This window comes from Eschrichtius robustus, chromosome 3 (assembly GCF_028021215.1).
Source record: "Eschrichtius robustus isolate mEscRob2 chromosome 3, mEscRob2.pri, whole genome shotgun sequence".
Taxonomy (NCBI): Eukaryota; Metazoa; Chordata; class Mammalia; order Artiodactyla; family Eschrichtiidae; genus Eschrichtius; species Eschrichtius robustus.
The window spans coordinates 101,512,606-101,532,600 of NC_090826.1; the positions used below are offsets into that span (position 1 = coordinate 101,512,606).

At 34.9% G+C, this 19,995-nt stretch overlaps 1 protein-coding gene across 2 annotated transcripts in view; it reads left to right on the forward strand.

The window, feature by feature from the left end:
• Nucleotides 1-41: 41 nt before the first annotated feature.
• Nucleotides 42-19,995, forward strand: part of SYCP1 (synaptonemal complex protein 1) — a 166,398-nt gene continuing 146,444 nt past the window's right edge. For both annotated transcript variants that reach the window (XM_068538146.1, XM_068538148.1), the window contains exons 1-7: nt 42-149; nt 1,257-1,341; nt 1,518-1,561; nt 1,741-1,797; nt 2,924-3,088; nt 3,813-3,880; nt 8,963-9,036. In XM_068538146.1, coding sequence (XP_068394247.1) covers nt 42-149; nt 1,257-1,341; nt 1,518-1,561; nt 1,741-1,797; nt 2,924-3,088; nt 3,813-3,880; nt 8,963-9,036 — 601 coding nt within the window. The remainder of the gene's footprint in view (nt 150-1,256; nt 1,342-1,517; nt 1,562-1,740; nt 1,798-2,923; nt 3,089-3,812; nt 3,881-8,962; nt 9,037-19,995) is intronic.

A 19,995-nucleotide genomic window follows, 5' to 3' on the forward strand; every position in this document is an offset into this window, starting at 1 on the left:
CCCCCATCTTGAGCAATAGATAATTACGACTGGAAGAGAAAATGGAAAAGCAGAAGCCCTTTAAATTGTTTGTACCACCGAGATTAAGTAGCAGTCAAGTATCTGCAGTGAAACCTCAGACTTTGGGAGGAGATTCTAATTTCTTCAAGGTAAATTTGCATTTACTCATTAGGTAAATGAGGCAAAGTGAACTTTCTTACTGGTGATATCTTATAATTTTTTTCAGTAAATATGGTCTGACTTACCCAAGAATTTTGAATAGCATTGCTTTGAATGAATAATGAGCACACTTAATGTGTTTAGGCATCATTCATTTAAAGAAATAATCACTGGTGCTTTGGAATTCTGCGTACATAATGGGACCTGCTTACTTTAATCCTCTTTCTTTAAATGATTTAAGGCAACTTATGAACATATACAATGAAATAGTAAAATATAAATTAGAAGAATATTAGGATCAAGGAAAATTAAGAAAATTTGGACAAATATGTTGACATACTGGTAAAAATCAGTGTTTGAGGTTAAAATTTGACTCTGAGCTTCCGGGTTGACAGGATAAAAGGGAAATTCGTACGTGTAGTAGGTTCTTATTGGAAAGGAGGAATAGAGCTTTTTTAAGTAATTTATTTAAATTTCTCATGTGGGGACTTTCCTGGCGGTCCAGTGGTTAAGACTCCGCACTTTCACTACAGGGGGCATGCGTTCAGTCCCTGGTCAGGGAACTAAGAACCCGCATTATGCACAGCGCGGCAAAAAAACAAACAAACAAACAAAAATTACATTAAAAAAAATAAATTTCTTATGTGGAACTTTATGTTGGAAATAGGATGAAGCAATGAATATTTTGATTTTCTATGTTGTAGAAAAATTCTTATGTCTCTATAGCCAAAGAGTATAACATTAAAATGCTATTCAGTGAAGAAAATTCTCAGTTCTACCAGGGGAAAGATCATAATGAAATTGAAGAAAACTAATATTCTAAGCTACTAATTAAAATCACTAAAATTATTCCTGAGTACTTACAAAGCATGTATCATGTAATTTTAGTTTAGCTTTCTCTTATAAGTGAAAATTAAAAATTTTTGCTTTGTTTACAGAGCAAAATCATTTGATATTTTTAACACTATACATTAAAGGATTTACAATTATAGTCACTTTTTTAAGCAGATGTATACTGTATATGTAATTACATATTACACTGCTAGTTATTAGAGTGGTATGGGACAGTGTGTTTAAGAACTTCTTTGTGTTTCTAGGGTTTCAACAAGTGTGTTGAAGATGATTTTGGTTTTCCATTTGCAATGACTAATCTCTCCAAAAATGGGAAAAACATTGATTCAGGTAGGAGACTAGAAAAACAATGTATCACCTTACATAGAAACATTTTTAAAATACACATTGCTAGATATCAAATAAGAGTATTATATTAATAACCTTGACATTAAAGCTAGATATGATACTTAATATATAAAACAGGATGTTGGCATATTTAATTCCAGTTGTCTTTTGTCTTGCAGATCCTGCTTTACAAAAAGTTGACTTTTTGCCCATGCTTGAACAGGTCAGTTAAGTATAGTGTATATAGATATAACCTGTTTAGTTAGATATTGAATTGCTTGCTTGAAAAAGAAAAAAAAAATCTTTAGTTGTTGGATTACTAGTCTTCAGTATTTAATTGCTGCTATTTGGAAACTATCATCAGAAATATTTTCTCATAGGAAAAATTTATTCATTTTTTAGGTTGATAATTCTGACAGTTGTCATTACCAGGAGGGACTAAAAGACACTGATTTTGAGGTCAGAAGATTTCCCATCCATATTAAATTTCTTGTAATTGGAGTATCATTTATTATTACTTGTATTTATCTTTCTTTTGAAGCTTCAAAAGGATTAATATTTAGTTAAGGTGTTAAGTTATATTCTTTAAAACCTTTTCGCCACTTTGCTTTTCTTTTGAATTTGCTGAAACACTAGGCCTCTGTATTTTCCTGAGTTATAAAAGCATGAATTCTTAAGGGGCAATTTAACTTTAAACCATAAAAATCAAGAATGGAAAAGGGGAGATGAATGCAATGTGTGAAAAGGTTGAGAATTAAGCCAGTATTTTACAAACAATTCTTGAATTAATAGGTATGATTGTTTGGCTGGTTTACTGTCTAAGGAATTTGTAGGATATACTGTACTTTTGATTTTAGTTATAAAAATCATTCTTATGGCACATAGATGTCTTTAAAACAAAGAGAAATTCCATGGCCTGGTAAAGTGCTATCTGTTTGTTGCTGGGATTATGGTATCACCAATTTAGAAATACGGAATTTATTTATATATTTTGATAACAGAGCTATCAGCAAGGAGAAAATAGCGTGATTTAAAAAAAAAAGAAAACCTCTGACATTTACCTTATAATGTGGAAAGGGATGATGCAGGAAATCCAAATAAAATCCAAATAAAACCTCAGGCTAAATGAAAGAGCTTGTGTTCACTATTATTTTTCTTGTCATTGTACCTTAAACTTCATATCCTTTGGTTAATCCTTAAGCTGTTTGTATAACCAAAATATTTCAAGACCATTCCTAAAATTGACACATTTCATGTAGATTGATTTATTTTAGCTTTTAACCAGCCAGATTCTCTTATTGACTTAAAGATTTCTAACTTCTGGCTTAGGCACATTTTGAAGTTATTTGATATTATTCATCAAGGAATAACTTAGGTGACCAGTAACCTTAGTGAAGTAGCTAATATTGCCTTAGTAGTTAGAAAAAAGTTAATATAGCTTTCAGCATGGTATTAGGGCATAAATTGAGGAGAGATTTGGTCTCAACTATTAAGATACTCATGGATATTTTCAATAGGCAGCTGTAGTTTGGTTATACTAAAATTTTGAACTATTAACAGTCTTTGAAAACCTATTTTATAATAGAATTCAGAGCCAATGAGCAGACTATATTCAAAACTGTATAAGGAGGCTGAAAAGATCAAGAAGTGGAAAGTGAGTGTAGAATCTGAACTGAAGCAGAAAGAAAACAAGTTGCAAGAAAATAGAAAAATAATTGAAGTACAGCGGAAGGCCATTCAAGAACTACAGGTATAATGAAATTTGTAATTGAAAATATAGTATAGTAAATCTTATAATACTATTAAAACTAGAGTATTATTTCAGGGTAAGTTGGGTTTATCTTGTTTCTGTGATGTGGATTTTAAGAATGGTGTTTTTTGAAGTTTCATTAATATTAGTTGCATTTCAACTTTAGGATGAGCAGAAGACAGGCTGCACGAAACTTAATGCAAATGACTAGGGAAATAGTAATTTACTTTAGATAAAGATTGATTTAATGATTCTAATTATAGAATTTTAATTTTTATTAGTTCCTGTTACTGATGATGTTTTGTTTGATATGTCTTTTTATCATATTAGAAAATGACATTGTAGATAAAACTTTAAATTTAAACCTGTTTCGCTTCAATTTTATGGCATAGTGACAGAAAAATTTTGAGAAAATGCAACATTGGGTTAGGAGAAAGATAAAATATCATTTCAAAATGTTTAGGGAAGATAATATCACATTAAAATATTGTTGGATACATTTTGGAGATAATTCAGCAAACCTAATTTTAGACTGATGAAGGTGAGACCCATATTCTTATAGGATATCCATAAGTGTGACAAAAAAGTTCTTTTTTGTGTTCAAAGTAAATAATTCTTATAGACCATCATAGCATGTTAGCAAAGAAATGCTGCTTAATGAATATACTCATGTTTATTTTGCTAAGTAAAATGTGATGAACTGTTCTTCTGTCTTGTAAATTAGTTTGAAAATGAAAAAGTAAGTTTGAAATTAGAAGAAGGAATTCAAGAAAATAAAGATTTAATAAAAGAGTAAGTAATAATTTAATGAATTTGTTCTTTACAAATTTATTTTTTATTCCAAACTAATTATTAAAATAATTTCCAAAAATTGAATGAGCTCTTTCTGTTGTATAATATTAATTGATATATAGAATTCTATCTGGGTGCTGTGGAGAAGAGGAAGACATACCTATTTTACATTCTTGCATTTGGCAAACTGTGGTCACTGACTAATAACTTCTCACTTTTTAAAATGACAGGCAGGGGAAGCCATTACTTAGTGTTGAAAAAGGTACCTGATAATCCTATATCTACAACTGCCTATGTATATTGTATACCTTTTTGTTTGACTATTGTTTTAGGTGAAACCCTTGCAGAAGAGGGCTCAACTTTGTTCCAAGCTAATTCTCACTGTCAAATTCCTGTTTTTGCCAGTGGCCCAATCATTCTTCCATTAATTTTGGCTTAAAACTTTAGTATCATCCTTTTTTTTTATTAATTAATTTATTTTATTTATTTATTTTTGGCTGTGTTGGGTCTTTGTTGCTGCGCGTGGGCTTTCTCTAGCTGCGGTGAGCGGGGGCTACTCTTCATTGCGGTGCGCGGGCTTCTCATTGCGGTGGCTTCTCTTGTTGCAGAGCATGGGCTCTAGGCACACGGGCTTTAGTAGTTGTGGCTTGTGGGTTCTAGAGCGCAGGGTCAGTAGTTGTGGCACACAGGCTTAGTTGCTCCACAGCATGTGGGATCTTCCCGGACCAGGGCTCCAACCCGTGTTACCTGCATTGGCAGGCAGATTCTTAACCACTGTGCCACCAGGGAAGTCCAAGAATTAGGTTTGTAGTTACTTGTTTTGATTTTACAAAACCAGTAACAATAAAAAGTTCCTCTCTCTAGAACAGTGGTTCTTAAGCTTTAGCAAGCTTCAGGATTACCTGCAGAGCTTGTTAAAACACATGTCGTTGGCCTCTCCTCCCCTGCCAGAGTTTCTGATTCAGTGGAGTAGACTTAAGAATTTGTACTTCTAACAAGTGATGTGGATGCTGCTGGTGCAAGGATCATACTTTGAGAACTACTGATTTGTGGTAGAGAATAGTCACAGGCTTTGAAAACAAAACAAAACCACCTGTGATTTCAGTGACTTCTTAACCTTTTCATTTATTAGATTATTGAAAATGTTAAAGAATGTAGTTTATGTAATATTACAGCTTTTGCTCTTCATTAAACTAATATTTAGACTTAAAAATTATTATAAAATGTTAATCTGTAACAATTCATTTCTGCAGAAAAATTATACATTGGAAAATTTAAACTGGTGTATATGTTAGCAACTTCAAGACACCCAGAGGTCTTTTTTTTTTTAACTTTCAATACCATTTAATGATATTTGGAAGATATGACTACATTATATTGACCTTTAAAAATTTTTTTGGTTGAGATGTAATTGACATATAACATATTATTTTTAAGTGTACAATGTAATGATTGATATATGTATATATTGCAAAATGATCACCACAATGTCTAGTTAATATCCATTACCACATATAATTACAGATTTTTTGTTTTGACAAGAACCCTCAAGATCTACTCTCTTACCAACTTTCAAATATACAATATTACTAGCTATATTCATCATGCGGTATATTGCATCCCCAGGATTTATTTTATGACTGGAAGTTTGTACCTTTTAACTCCCTTCACTCATTTTGCCCACCTCCCACCTCTGTCTCTGGCAACCATCAATCTGTTGTCTGTATCTGTAAGTTTGTTTTTAATTTTTTTTTAAGATTTCACATATAAATGAGACCATATGGTATTTGTCTTTCTTTGTCTGAGTTATTTCATATAGCATAATGCTCTCAAGTTCCATTCATAATGTTGTAAATGACAGGATTTCCTTCATTTTTATGGCTGTATATATATTCCACACTTTATTTATCCGTTGATAGTTAGGTTGTTTCCATGTCTTGACTGTTGTAAATAATGCTACATTGAACATGGGGATGCATATACCTTTTCAAGTTAGTATTCTTGTTTCCTTTGGATAAATCCCAAGAAGTAGAATTGCTAGATCATATGGTTTTATTTTTAATTTTTTGAGGAACCACCAAACTGTTTTTCATAGTGGCCGAACCAATTTATATTCCCACCAGTAGTGCACAAGGGTTCCCTTTTCTCCACATCCTCCCAACACTTGTTATCTCATCTTTTTAATAATAGTCATTCTAATAGGTGTGAGGTAGTATCTCATTGTGATTTTGATTTGCATTTCCCTGGGGGTTAGTGATGTTGGGCACCTTTTCATGTACCTGTTGACCATCTGTATGTCTTCTCTGGAAAAATCTCTGTCCAGATCCTCTGCCCACATTAACATCAGATTGTTTTTTGCTACTGAGTTGCATGACTTCTTTATGTACTTTGGATATTAACCCCTTATCAGATATATGATTTGCAGATATTTTCTCTCATTTAGTAGGTTGCCTTTTAATTTTGTTTATGGTTTCCTTTGCTGTGCAGAAGCTTTTTAATTTGATGTAGCCCGCTTGTTTATTTTTCCTTTTGTTACCTTTGCTTTTGGTGTTAAATCCAGAAAATCATCACCTATGTCAAGGAGCTTACTGCCTATGTTTTCTTCTAGGAGTTTTATGATTTCAGATCTTAGGTTCAAGTCTTTAATCCCTTTTGACTTTATTTTTGTGTATGGTGTAAAGTAGTGGTCCAGTTTTGTTCTTTTGCATGTGGCTGTCTAGTTTCCCAAACACCATGTATTGAAGAGACTGTCCTTTCCCCATTCTATATGTTTTTGGTTTCTTCGTCATGAATTAATTGACCGTGTATCTGTGGGTTTATTTCTGGGCTGTCTATTCTGTTCCATTGATTTATGTGTCTGTTTTTATGCCAGTACCGTACCATTTTGATTACTATAGATTTACAATATAGTTTCAAATCAGGAAGTGTGATGCCTCCAGCTTTAGTCTCCTTTCTCAAGATTACTTTGGCTAATTGGGGTTTTTGGTGATGCCATACAAATTTTGGTATTGTTTGTTCTGTTTCTGTGAAAAATACCATTGGAAATTTGAGTGGGATTGCATTGAATTTGTAGATTGCTTTCAGTAGTGTGGTATTGTGATTTATAAGAAAAAAATATATATTTGGTCATTCAGATGACCAAGATATATTTCACATATATATTTAGTTTTCATCCATCTTTCCTGACTCACAACTCCTCAAACCCTTGGAATTTCCTAAATGTTGAGAGTGAAAAGGTGTCTTGTTATGCTAATGAGGTGACTTTTGGACCCCACCTAAGGATAGGGGCCGGCTGCCTGGAGAGCCAACCAAGTGGTTAGAATATTGGAACTTCCAACCTCTGGGGACAGGCGAGGGCCTGGAGGTTGGATCAGTTGCCAATGGCTAAAGATTTAATCAGTCATGACTATCTAATGAAGCCTCTGTAAAAACCTGAGAGGTCAGGGTTCGAGAGGTTCCTGGTTGGTGAACATGTGGAGATTTGGGGAGAATGATGAGCTTGGAGAGAGCATGAAAGATTCTCACCCTTTCCTCATACCTTGCCCTATGCATCTTTCCCACTTGGCTGTTCCTGAGTTATATCCTTTTATGATAAACCAGTACTCTAGTAAGTAAATTGTTTCTCTGAGTTCTCTGAGTCATTCTAGCAAATTAATAGAACCCAAGGAGGAGGTCATGGGAACCTCTGATTTATAGCCAGTTGGACAGAGCCACAGGTAATGACCTGGGCTTGCAACTAGCATCTGAAGTTGGTGGGATAAGGGGAGGGTAGCAGTCTTTTTTTTATTTTTTTATTTTTTTTAACATCTTTATTGGAGTATAATTGCTTTACAATGGGTAGCAGTCTTATAGGACTGAACCCTTAACTTATGAAGTCTGATGCTATCTCCAGGTAGATGGTGTCAGAATTGAATTGTAGGACACTCAGCTGTGGTGCCCAGAATTGCTTGTTGGTGTGGGTAACCCACTTCCAAATTTGGAATTGGTACCAGACTCCATTTAGGTAGTGTGGACATTTTAACAATATTAATTCTTCTAATTCATGGACACAGAAGATTTTTCCATTTATTTGTGTCTTCTTCAATTTCTTTCATCAGTGTGTTATAGTTTTCAGTGTGCAGGTCTTTTACCTCCTTGGTTAAATTTATTCCTAAGCGTGTTATTCTTTTTGATGCAATTGTAAATGGAATTATATTCTTAATTTCTCTTCTGATAGTTCGTTATTAGTGTAGAGAAATACAACTGATTTTTGTATGTTGGTTTTGTATCCTGTAACTTTACTGAATTTGTTTATTCTAACAGTTTTTCGGTGGAGGCTTTAGGGTTTTCTATATAGAATAACATGTCATCTGCAAATAGTGACAGTTTTACTTTGTTCTTTCTGATTCAAGTGCCTTTTATTTTCTTGTCTATTGCTGTGGCTAGGACTTCCAATACTATGTTGAATATCAGTGGCAAGAATGGGCATCCTTGTCTTGTTCCTGATCTTAGAGGACAAACTTTCAGCTTTTCAGGGTTGAGTATGATGTTAGCTGTGGGCTTGTTATATATGGCTTTTATTATGTTGATGTAGGTTCCCTCTGTACCCACTCTGTTGAGAATTTTTATCATAAATGGATTTTGAATTTTGTCAAAAGCTTTTTCTGCATCTGTGAGATGATCAGAGGTCTTATTCACATAATTAATGACTCTTCAGAGAATTACTTATTTTATGTTTTGAAGGTAAGATAGCTAGAATATTTCTGGGGTAAGTAGTAATGAAAATCCCAATCCTCTCTTCTCATTTTATTTCTTAGGTGAATCTGGAACTGTTTACTAAAAGGTTATTGAAAGCTACTTGGGTAGAAACTTTTTAAGGAGTTTTCACTTTAAAAGGAGGCAGTTATTAAATCACCCTTGCTAATAGTACAGTCAACTAATTTTTCCTTCATATAGTCACTTATGAACGATATGTGATATATATTAAATATTGTGATGTTTTAAGAATTTCTTTAAAATTGTAACAGTAATGTTTCATAACTTTTATATATGATTTTGCTTTGAGATAGATTACACTTATGCAAACTCTTTCCTCTGTTTCAGGAATAATGCTACAAGGCATTTATGTAATCTACTCAAAGAAACTTGTGCCAGATCTGCAGAAAAGACAAAGAAATGTAAATATCTTTCTCATTTTATATGATTTTATCAATTTATTGTTATTACTTTAATGGTGGGGGGTGGAGAGGGGAACAAATTGTCTTTTCATTTTTTGGAACCAATTAAAAAATTTTTTTTTAATTTTTAAATTTTTATTTATTTATTTATTTGGCTGCGTTGGGTCTTAGTTGTGGCACGTGGGATCTTCATTGCAGCATGCAAGGTCTTTTGGTTGTTGCATGTGGGGTCTTTTCATTGTGGCATGTGGGGTCTTTTTGTTGCAGCACGCAGGCTTCTCTCTACTTGTGGCGCACGGGCTCCAGAGCACGCGGGCTAGGTAGTTGTGGTGCATGGGCTGTCTAGTTGCGGCACGTGGGCTCCAGGGTGTGCAGGCTCAGTAGTTGTGGCGCGTGGGCTCTCTAGTTGTGGTGCGTGGGCTCTAGAGCATGCAGGCTCAGTAGTTGTGGCACGGCCTTAGTTGCCCTGCGGCATGTGGGATCCTAGTTTCCCGACCAGGGATTGAACCCGTGTCCCCTGTATTGGAAGGTGGATTCTTAACCACTGGACCACCAGGGAAGTCCCAGGAGCCATTTTTTATTTGAACAAGTTATATGTGTCTCATACCATTTCTTTATATAAGTAGTAACTAGATTCTCTGTTCTTTGAGCTTTGAAAAGTTCTTCAAGCTTTTTGAAAGATAATATATTTTAAAAGATACATATTTACTTGGCATTTATGGTTAATTCTCATTTCAGTTAAAGTGTGATCTTGAGACTAACCTTCTCTTCTGTTTGGAACAACGAGGAAATTGAATCAAGAATGATATATAGCCATGTTCATAATAGAAAATACTGATGGAGGGCTATGCTGAAAGCATAGTGCTTAAGAATAGCAGTGTAGTATTTATTTATAAATAGAATTCTCAAATTTCTTCTAAAGAAACATTATTTTAAAGCATTCTATTAAGGTTGTGGTATATATGTGAAAGTGCATGTTTTTATTTTATGCATATTTTGATGTTAATTGTAAAGTAGGAAGTTTTTTCGTTTTGATGAAAAACATAATCTGATTTTCAAAAATAATTGTTTTTGTCTTTGTCATTAATCTGCCACTAGGTCTACTTTGTTGTTTGTTTGTTTCTGCCAAGAATCTATTGGGAAATACTGTCTACCTGCTTTTTCGGGATAGCCTCTATTTTTCAAATTTTAATTGATACCACACAGCTTAAGAGCTTGGACTGAAGACATAGATAGCCCTGTGCTCAAATTCAAACTTTCAGTTGTTATCTGCTTGACCTTGAATAATTTGAATAATTTATGTAATCTCTGACCCTCTGTTTATTAGTTAATAAAGTACCTCAGTGTTGTTCTGAGAATTAAATTAGTTAATAAATATAAAATGCTTAGAACAGTGCAAAGTGCTCAATAAATGTTAGCCGTTATTATTATTTCTAGTATGCAGTATTGCTAGTTATTTTATTCTTGGTCTCTGCCTAAAGTACTTTGCTTTTGTAACTATATATACCTTCCAGAATGTACTGCACCACTATCAGCTCTCACACGATACCCTGTTTATTCAACTTGCAAGATTAACTTTTCTGTCTAAATATAAAAAGTGGTGAAAAGTATATGGATGGGGTAGAGAGATAGTATATGGACTGCATTGTAGAAAGTAACCTGGGCTAGAGAGACAAGGCTGCTAGTTCTTTCTTCCATTTAGTTTTAAGCTAAGTCAGATATCAGATGGTGGGAGAGGTTTGAAGAACCTTTTAAACATTTTTAGGTGATCTCTTAAATGAACTAAAGAGTATATCTTTTTTTTTTCATATTTCAGTTTATTTATTTATTTATTTATTTATGGCGCCGCCACATGGCTTGCAGGATCTTAGTTCTCCAGCCAGGGATTGAACCCGTGCCCTTGGCAGTGAAAGCACAGAGTCCTAACCACTGGACCACTACAGAATTCCTCTAAAGAGTATATCTTGATGTGACATGTAGATTCTTTTTTTCCTAAAACATCTTTTATTTATTCTATTATTATTATGATTATTATTATTTTTTAAATTTTTAATGGAGTATACTTGATTTACAATGTTGTGTTAGTTTCAGGTGTACAGCAAAGTGAATCAGTTACACATATACATATATCCACTCTTTTTAGATTCTTTTCCCATATAGGCCATTACAGAGTATTGAGTAGAGTTCCCTGTGCTATGTAGTAGGTCCTTATTAGTTATCTATTTTATATATAGTAGTCTGTATATGTCAGTCCCAATGTCCCATTTTATCCCTTCCTCCCACCTTACCTCCTGGTAACCATAAGTTTGTTTTCTACATCTGTAACTCTATTTCTGTTTTGTAGATAAGTTCATTTGTACCTTTTTTTAGATTCCACATATAAGCAATATCATACGATATTTGTCTTTCTCTGTTTGACTTACTTCACTCAGTATGATAATCTCTTGGTCCATCCATGTTGCTGCAAATGGCATTAGTTCATTCTTTTTTCTGGCTGAGTAATATTCTGTTGTTTATATGTACCACATTTTCTTTATCCATTCCTCTGTGGATAGACATTTAGGTTGCTTCCATGTCCTGGCTATTGTAAATAGTGCTGCAGTGAACATTGGGGTGCATGTATCTTTTTGAATTATGATTTTCTCCGGATATATGCCCAGGAGTGGTGGATCATATGGTAGCTCTATTTTTAGTTTTGTAAAGAACCTCTATACTGTTTTCAATAGTGGCTGTACCAATTTACATTCCCACCAACAGTGTAGGAGGGTTCCTTTTTCTGCACACCCTCTCCAGCATTTACTGTTTGTAGATTTTTTGTTGATGGCCATTCTGACCAGTGTGAGGTGATACCTCATGGTAGGTTTTTTTTTTTTTCTTTCAGATGGTAAAATTTTTATTGGAAATACCTGATCTATATTTAGAACTCATAAACGTACAGTTGAATAAAATAGATTCACATACCCAAGTTGTTCCAAACACACTTAAAAGTTTTCCAATCACTGAATCAAGAAATGAGTTTTAAATTTAATTAAAATGAAATAAAATGAAAAATCAGTCCCTCCATCTCATCAGCCACATTTCCAAAGGTCTGTTGCTCACCTTTGGGGCATTGGAGGTCTAGATAATACTGTTAAGCCTAAGTCTGATTGTACTGTTGCTGTGCTCCTAATTCTCCAGCAGTTTCCCATCACACTCAACAGAAAAGTCAAAGTCCTGACAATGGTCCACAAGGCCTTTCATGTCTGCCCCTGCCTACTCTTCCATCCTCATCTCTTGCTTCTCTCCTCCTCATTGACTCCACTCTGGCCACCTCAGACTCTCCAGACCTACTCCCACTTCAAGTTCTTTGTCCCTGCTGGTCCCTCTGCCTGGGATGCTCCCACCCCTCCCCAACATCATCATGTGCTGCTCCCTCACTTCCTTCAGGTCTTTATTCAAATACCATCTTACCCTAGGTTCTAGCCTAGCCACTCTATTGTACATTGATGACCCCAACCCCTACTGACACTTCAAGTCCTTCCCTGAATTGTTTCACTCCTGGGCAGTCAATCACTATCTGACAAACTCTAGGTTTTACTTTTTTGAGATGTTTATTATCTTACCTCCTCCCGCAATGGAATATAAGCTCTATGAGATTAAAATTGTTGTCTGTTTATTCACTGCTGGATCCCTGGCCCTGAGCGTATCACTTGTTGAATGAATGTACCTCATGGTAGTTTTGATTTGCATTTCTCTTATAATTAGTGATGTTGAGCTTCTTTTCATGTGCTTTTTAGCCATGTGTATGTCTTCTTTGGAGAAAAGTCTTTTTAGGTCTTCCACCCATTTTTTGACTGGGTTGTTTGCTTTTTTGATATTGAGTTGCATGAGCTGTTTGTATATTTTGGAGATTAATCCCTTGTCGGTTGCTTCATTCACAAATATTTTCTCCCATTCTGAGGGTTGTCTTTTTGTTTTGTTTATGGTTTCCTTTGCTGTGCAAAAGCTTTTAAGTTTAATTAGGTCCCATTTGTTTATTTTTGTTTTTATTATCATTACTCTAGGAGGTGGATCAAAAAAGATCTTGCTGTGATTTATGTCAGTGTTCTGCCTATGTTTTCCTCTAAGAGTTTTATAGTCTGCGGCCTTACATTTAGGTCTTTAATCCATTTTGAGTTTATTTTTGTGTATTAGGGAATGTTCTAATTTCATTCATTTACACGTAGCTGTCCAGTTTTCCAAACACCACTTATTGAACAGACTGTCTTTTCTCCATTGTATATTCTTGCCCTAAAAACATCTTAATACTTGCCTTATATTTACTGTAAAGTCCATCTGTATTCTTGCCGTAAGCCTTTATTTTTGCTATTGTGATTTTCTGTCTTTTATTTATTCATTCAACATTTTAAAAAGTGCCTACTATGTGCCATGAAATGTTCTAGATGCTGAGGGAAAACAGTAGTAAACAGACAAAATTTCTGCTATTATGGAGTATGCACTCTTGTAAAGGGACACATACCATAAATGAATAAATAAAATACATGTTGGGTGATGACAACTGCTTAAAAAGAGAATATTTTGGGATAGGGTATTTGGGGAAGTTTTTTTCTGATTAAGTGGTATTTGATTAGAGACCTGAATAAATGAGGGAATGTATCATGTAGCTATTTTGGGAATGAATATTTCAGGCAGAGGAAACAGCAAATGCAAAATCCCTTAGATGAGAGCCTGTTAAATCTTTTCAAGTCATAACAGTGAGGTCACTGTGCTGTTCCTTCCATATTTCTTACCTTTTTTGGATCTTTCATCTTCTTTTCTCATTGTGCTCCCTTCAGGATAATTTCTTCTGCTTTCTTCCAGTTCACTAATTCTCTATTTAGGTGTTTCTAAACTGTTTTTAAATTCATCTGTTAGGCCTTAATTTCTGCTCTTGTATTCTCTGGTTCTGTTCTTTAAAAAATATCTGTAGTGTTACTTTTTAGAGTTTCAAATTCCTTGCAGAAATTTTTAAACTCGTTTTTCTTTTGTCTCCATGAGCACAGTAAGCTTAGTTTTATTAAATTTTTTGTCCAGCAATGCCAATATCTGGAATCCCTTGGGATCTGTTTCTGTGGTTTGTTGTTTTGTAGATTCTAGTTCTTGTTGTTTATCTCATTGTGTACTTCATTATCTTTGATTGTTTGCTTGAGACTTAGAATGATGTGACATTTTCCTAGTTCTTTGAATGCTGAGAAATTTTAGATTATATCCTGGACATGTTGTGAGATTCTGGGTCCTGTTAAAAATCCCCTGGAGAATGTTTGTTTGTTTGTTTGTTTGTATTTTAGCAGATAGGCAACTCAAGTTTAGATCACAAGTTCTATCTTACCTTTTGTGTGCTGAGGTTCCATTATCAGTTCAGTTTTCAAAGCTTTTGCCATGTTACTCTGCGTCTGTTTCATGTACGCTCCATTCAAGATTAGATTAGTTCTGGGACTTGGATAGTGATTTCAGAGCCTTTGCTGTATTTGCCTTGGGTCTACCTTGTACATGCACATCCTCCCTTTTCCCTATGGGACTTGTGCCAAGCCATACAAATAATTAGGGAATCCCCTTCTCGAGCTGTCTCTAGCATCGCCCCTTCACCCTCAGCCTTACAGGGGTCCCGTCCTCCTGTCCTTTGGGGAGAGACATGGAGTTTCTCCTGGGGTTTTATATGCACTTGCTGCCATGGCTGCTGTAGCTCCACTACTGGAGCCACCCTTGGGGCAGGGCTGGAAGAGAAAAAAAAAAGAAAAAAAAAAATCAGGATTTCCTTTTGCTTTTACAGTTCTGCTGGGCCCTTACACTTTAGTAATGCTAGGAGAGAAGGTAGGAAAAAAACTAAACAAACAGGAAACTCACCTTCACATGAGTCACTTCTTTAAGATTTTACTTTTCTTCCCAATCTACCTGCTTTTGCTTACTTTTCAGATTCCTCGAGTAGTTGCTTTATGGATTTCATCCAGAGTTTTCAGTTGTAATCAATGGGAGAGAAAGGCTATAGTGGGCGTATTCCATCTTGACTGACACTGGAAGTTGGTTTAGGTTTTCTGAGTTATAATCCTCAACCTATTCTTGGCCTGATGATTCATCATTATCTTTTTAGATCTTTGATTCTTTCAATAATTCAAAAAATTCCTCCAGATTTTTGTCTTTAGGAGGAAGGTTGGTCAGAATTATTTAGTCATTACCATAAAACAGAGTCCTGGATGCTTTTTTCAAAATATAGATCAAATAACGTCACTGTCTAATTTTTTCAGTGGCTTTCCATAATTTTCAGGATAGCATGGTGTTTGCCACTTCCCTTCACCTTGCCAAAAGTTTTCACATGTCCCACATACACAAGCTCATGGAGAACTACTTGTTAACCCCTAAACAGATTATACTTCTGAGTTTTTGCATATGTTTATTGGCTGATCCTCCTTCCTTCTTCATCTTGTTAATTCATATTTGTCCTTCAAAACTCAGAGTAATTATTACCACCCTTGGGAAATATTCCCTAATTTTTCACTCTGACTTAGATGCTCCTCTTCATTTACTTAGTACCCTTAGTATACCTTTACCATGTATTTATGAATTCCTTCAACAAATACTGAGTACCTACTACATCTTACTGTAAGCTTGCAGGCAAGGGATCATGTCTTATTTGACTCAGTATATTCAACACTTTGCACAGTGTCTGTGAAGATAGCAGGCAATAAATAAACTCATGAATGAATAAATAAAGAATAAATTTGTTCTTAGATGTACCTTAAAAAAAAAAACCCTTTAAATGGCTGTCTATTGCTCACATTAAGTACATTGGAATTCTTTAGCCTGCCATTTGAAGTACTGCATACATTTTTTTTTTTTCTGTAGCCTTATTCCTTAATCTAAATTACTTAGTGTTGAAAAGGACTTTAAAGCTTTTTGGTCTATTTACATATCCATTGCTTTAATTCTTTTATAGGAAATTGATAATTTCCTTTGTGACTACCAAGTGGTAGTCTTTCCTGGGTTTGAACATATTCAGTGTTGGAAACCCACTAACCGCGAGGCTGTCATTTAAGCACAGCTCTTATTTTTATGTTGAAATCTCTCTCTCTCTCTCTTTTTGTTTTTTTGGCCACCCCACGCAGCTTGCGGGATCTTAGTTCCCCACCAGGGATGGAACCTGGGCCCCCTGCAGTGAAAGTGTGGACCGCCAGGGAATTCCCTGTTGAAATCTCTTATACTGAAATCTCTTTGTAATTTCTCTCTTCTTACTGTAATTCTTCTCCTTAAGGCATACAGAAGAAGTTTAAGCACTTTTTTATCTCTTTAGATTTTTAAAGGTGGTTACTTGTCCTTTCTGAATCTTGTCTTCTTCAGCCTAGATGTTTCAAGATTCTTTGTACTTCTGTTATTTTGGTTGATCTGTTTGAATATTGTTATATTTAGGAGTCCAGATCTGTATGAGGTAATCTAATGTGTAACTTGACCCGTATAAAGGACTATTTCTTGTCTAATTGTAGGTGTCATTAATGAACTCTAAAGTCAGCTTATTTGATAGTCACATTGTATTATAGGCTTTAGTGACTTCACTAGTAATTAAAATCTTTCACTTTTTTTTTTTTACGTCATTCTTTGTAAGTGCATTTAGATTTTTGGATCCAAATAGCATTCTTTGCATTTATCCCTACTGGATTTCATTAGGCAGACCTGTGTTTTAATCATGTACCACCACTTATTATTTTGGGATCCTAGCAAATAACATAATTTTTCTGTGTCACACTTTTGTTATCTGTGAAATGGGAATAATCATAGTTCCATTTATCTATACCTAGATTTCTACCTAAATATATAGTATATGTATTTATGCATATATTTTCCCCCTTGCCAGGACTCTGGCATTTTCTTGATCCTTATAATTTACAGTTTTGTCAGTGCAACCATTTGAATCTATGTGCACCAGTCTATTTCTTTAGACCAGGAAAGCCTTATGATATCTTTGGTCACTTATTCTGATTTCTGTTTGGGCATACTTATTATTTGTTTGTTGGCCCTCTGTTCATCATTTCTCTATTTGTTTTAATATTTGTTCCCCCAATCCTTCTATTTACATTTGTTTCCTGTATTAGGAAACAATTTGACTTCTGAAGTATCAGTTCTTTCCTGTCCTGCCTCTAATCTCTAGTTCCTTTGAGTCTCTCATTATCTCATCCATTGCCCCTTTCCTCCTTATTTATTTTTTCTATTTAATTCACCCCATTTCTTGAATTTCTAACGTGGCCTGTTCTTTCTTTATGACTGTATCTTCCTCTTTCACTGAGACCATATTTTCTTGGTTCTGTTGAGAATACCAAATAGTTTTCTGAAATCTTCATCTGAATTCTCTAGAGTTCATTTTCAGAGATGGGCTGTTCCTTTTAACATCTTTCATGTTCCCCTTTTGTTTGACAGTATTTTTTCATAGGCCTCGTGTAGGTTTTCTAACCATATACATCATTGAAAAAAGCAAGAACTATCTAGACTAAATAAACAAACTAGGTGATAAACTGAGCTTGGTCCTAGTATAGTGGTTGAATCCTCTTTTTATATTTATAGTTGTACGGCAGGTCACTGAGCAATTTCTAACGTTTTCACCTTGCATGGCTCTCCTTATGGTAGCTGAATCTCTTTTCTGTCCCTTCTGTGTGGTTTTCTCGTACTCTGATAAATTTTGTAGAATATATGATTCTGAGTGATTTTAGTCAACAAACTCAAGTATGCACAAGGTTTTTATGTCTTAAAATGTTAAAAAAATCTTAATTTTTAAGATTTTTTATATCTTTATTTATATTTATATTTTATGTTTATATTTTTTAATATTTTTATATCTTTTTTATATCTTTATATCTTAAAGCCTTCATTCTGCTAGCGTGGAAGAAATTATCTCAGTAAATTTGGGAATTTTTCTTCTTTCCCTGGGATTGTATGTAAATTTGGGGGTGCCCATATAGTACCATGTGGTAGAGAGGGACGTTTGTTTCTCAGTCATCTATCCTCTGAGACTTTCATCATTTCGATTGGTATTCAGTTATTGGTCCACATAGATAGTTGGTGAGCTGTTCCTCATACCAGTCCTCAGGGCTTATTCAGGTATGCTGGTTCTCTGTGCTTTATCCCACCATGCTCAGTTGCACAACGTGTTGGAACAAGGGAAATTGTGAAGCTGTTTAAGGCCCTACCTGTCTATATATATTTCACAGGCATTTCTTCTCAGGTTTTGTCATCTTCCTAGAGTTATACTGAAGAAAAAAAAAAGCACAGCCCCACTCTACTCTTGGTTTGCCCTAACTCTCTGGGATTTCTGTGTTCCCCAACCCTGAGGCTTAGCTTGGTGAGGGTAGAGGGCTACAGAACCCTTTCTTAAGTACCTGCCAGAATCTAATAAGCTCTCTCAGCTTCCCCTTTTAAAGGCTTCTTCCTTACAAACTGGTAAATATTTCTTAGGTCTAGAGGATGGAAGCTTTGCTCTGACTTATATATTTTGAAAATCTATTACTTGTTTATATCTTGAATCTTTCCCCTAATCCCAATACTGGGCTTTTGAAACTCAAAGACATTTTCTTTGCTTTTGGTTGAATCATTTCTTATTTAAGATGCTGAGTGCAGCAAGATCTAGTTGGCCAAATTAGGGCAAAGTAAGTGTGTGTGTGTGTGTGTGTGTGTATGTGTATGAGAGAGAGAGGAGGGAGAGGGGAGAGAGAGGGAAGGGAGGAGGGAATAAGGGAGTGAGGTGGGGGTGGGGAGTTAGATAGATAGATAGATACCAGGAAAACCAAAAAGGTAGGCTTGTATTGTTACAGTATTATGTCAGTACATTAGAACACTCTGCTATGAAAGTCCCTTCTCTATGCCACCTGTAGCAACTTGCTCCTGACAACTGTAAAGTACATCTATACCAATTTTTTTTTTTTTGTAGTTTTATTTATTTGCTTTTTAGTACTTGCCTATTGGAAGAATGACTGGAGGGTATTTTGGAAGTACTGGTGGTAGTGGTAATGGGAAGATTGGAGGTGTTGGCAATAGAATGCAGTTCTTTGGCGCAAATAATTTCTGGGGAATAGAGAAGGTTTGTTGCTAAATGTGTTTGTTAGTGAATATGAGACAGTGAATAGATGGAGTGAGAAGGATGAACCATCTTTCTGTTGAAATGCTGATGTGTTCTGTCTTTATTTCTTTAAATTTTCCAGCCCTTTAAAATTCAAATAAAAGTGGTTTGGCTCCTGTTCCATGTGCTGTGATAAGTCTAGAGCTCTCTCCAGTATTTTTGAGGAGTTTAGGATACTTGTATTCTTCTAAAGTCAGTTCATTTGGCTCTTCATTGACATTTGAGTCTATCGTAGCTGCCATTCTCTTGTTTTGCAGCTTGTTACTGAGAATATAGGACTAATACCCTCCCTTTAGTCTAATGTGGTTTCTGTGATGCTTGGCCTTACCTGGGGGAATGATGATGGGACAGCTGCATTTCTTTTCCTGCCTCGTGCCTTAATTCTCTGCAGCACCACCTATCAACTCTAAGTTTTACTGACTTTACTCAAGGCTTGAGTATAGTTAGAGGGAATCATTGCTCAGGTTAAAAAACAACAACAACAAAAAAAACCCTAAAAAATATTATAGAGGATTTACAGGAGATTTGTCCTTGGGGCTACACCTATTCTTAACTTGTTCCTCTGGTCTTGAGATTTATCTTCTTTCCTGCCTCTTCAGAGATAGAGCAGAAACAAGAGTGAGCTTTGCCTTTCACATGTACTTCATGAATCTTAAATATACAAAGGAAAAATACTTCATAGACTAGTGGTTAAATCCCTACTTATTGTAAAGGCTAAAACTGTAAATATATTTTAGAAAGTTTGAATAAATTAATGAATAGTAGTAATTCTGTAAAAGGAAATTAGAGATAATTGAACAGCACCTAGCATTTGAGGTTATGTCATGAAGTATGACCATACCTTA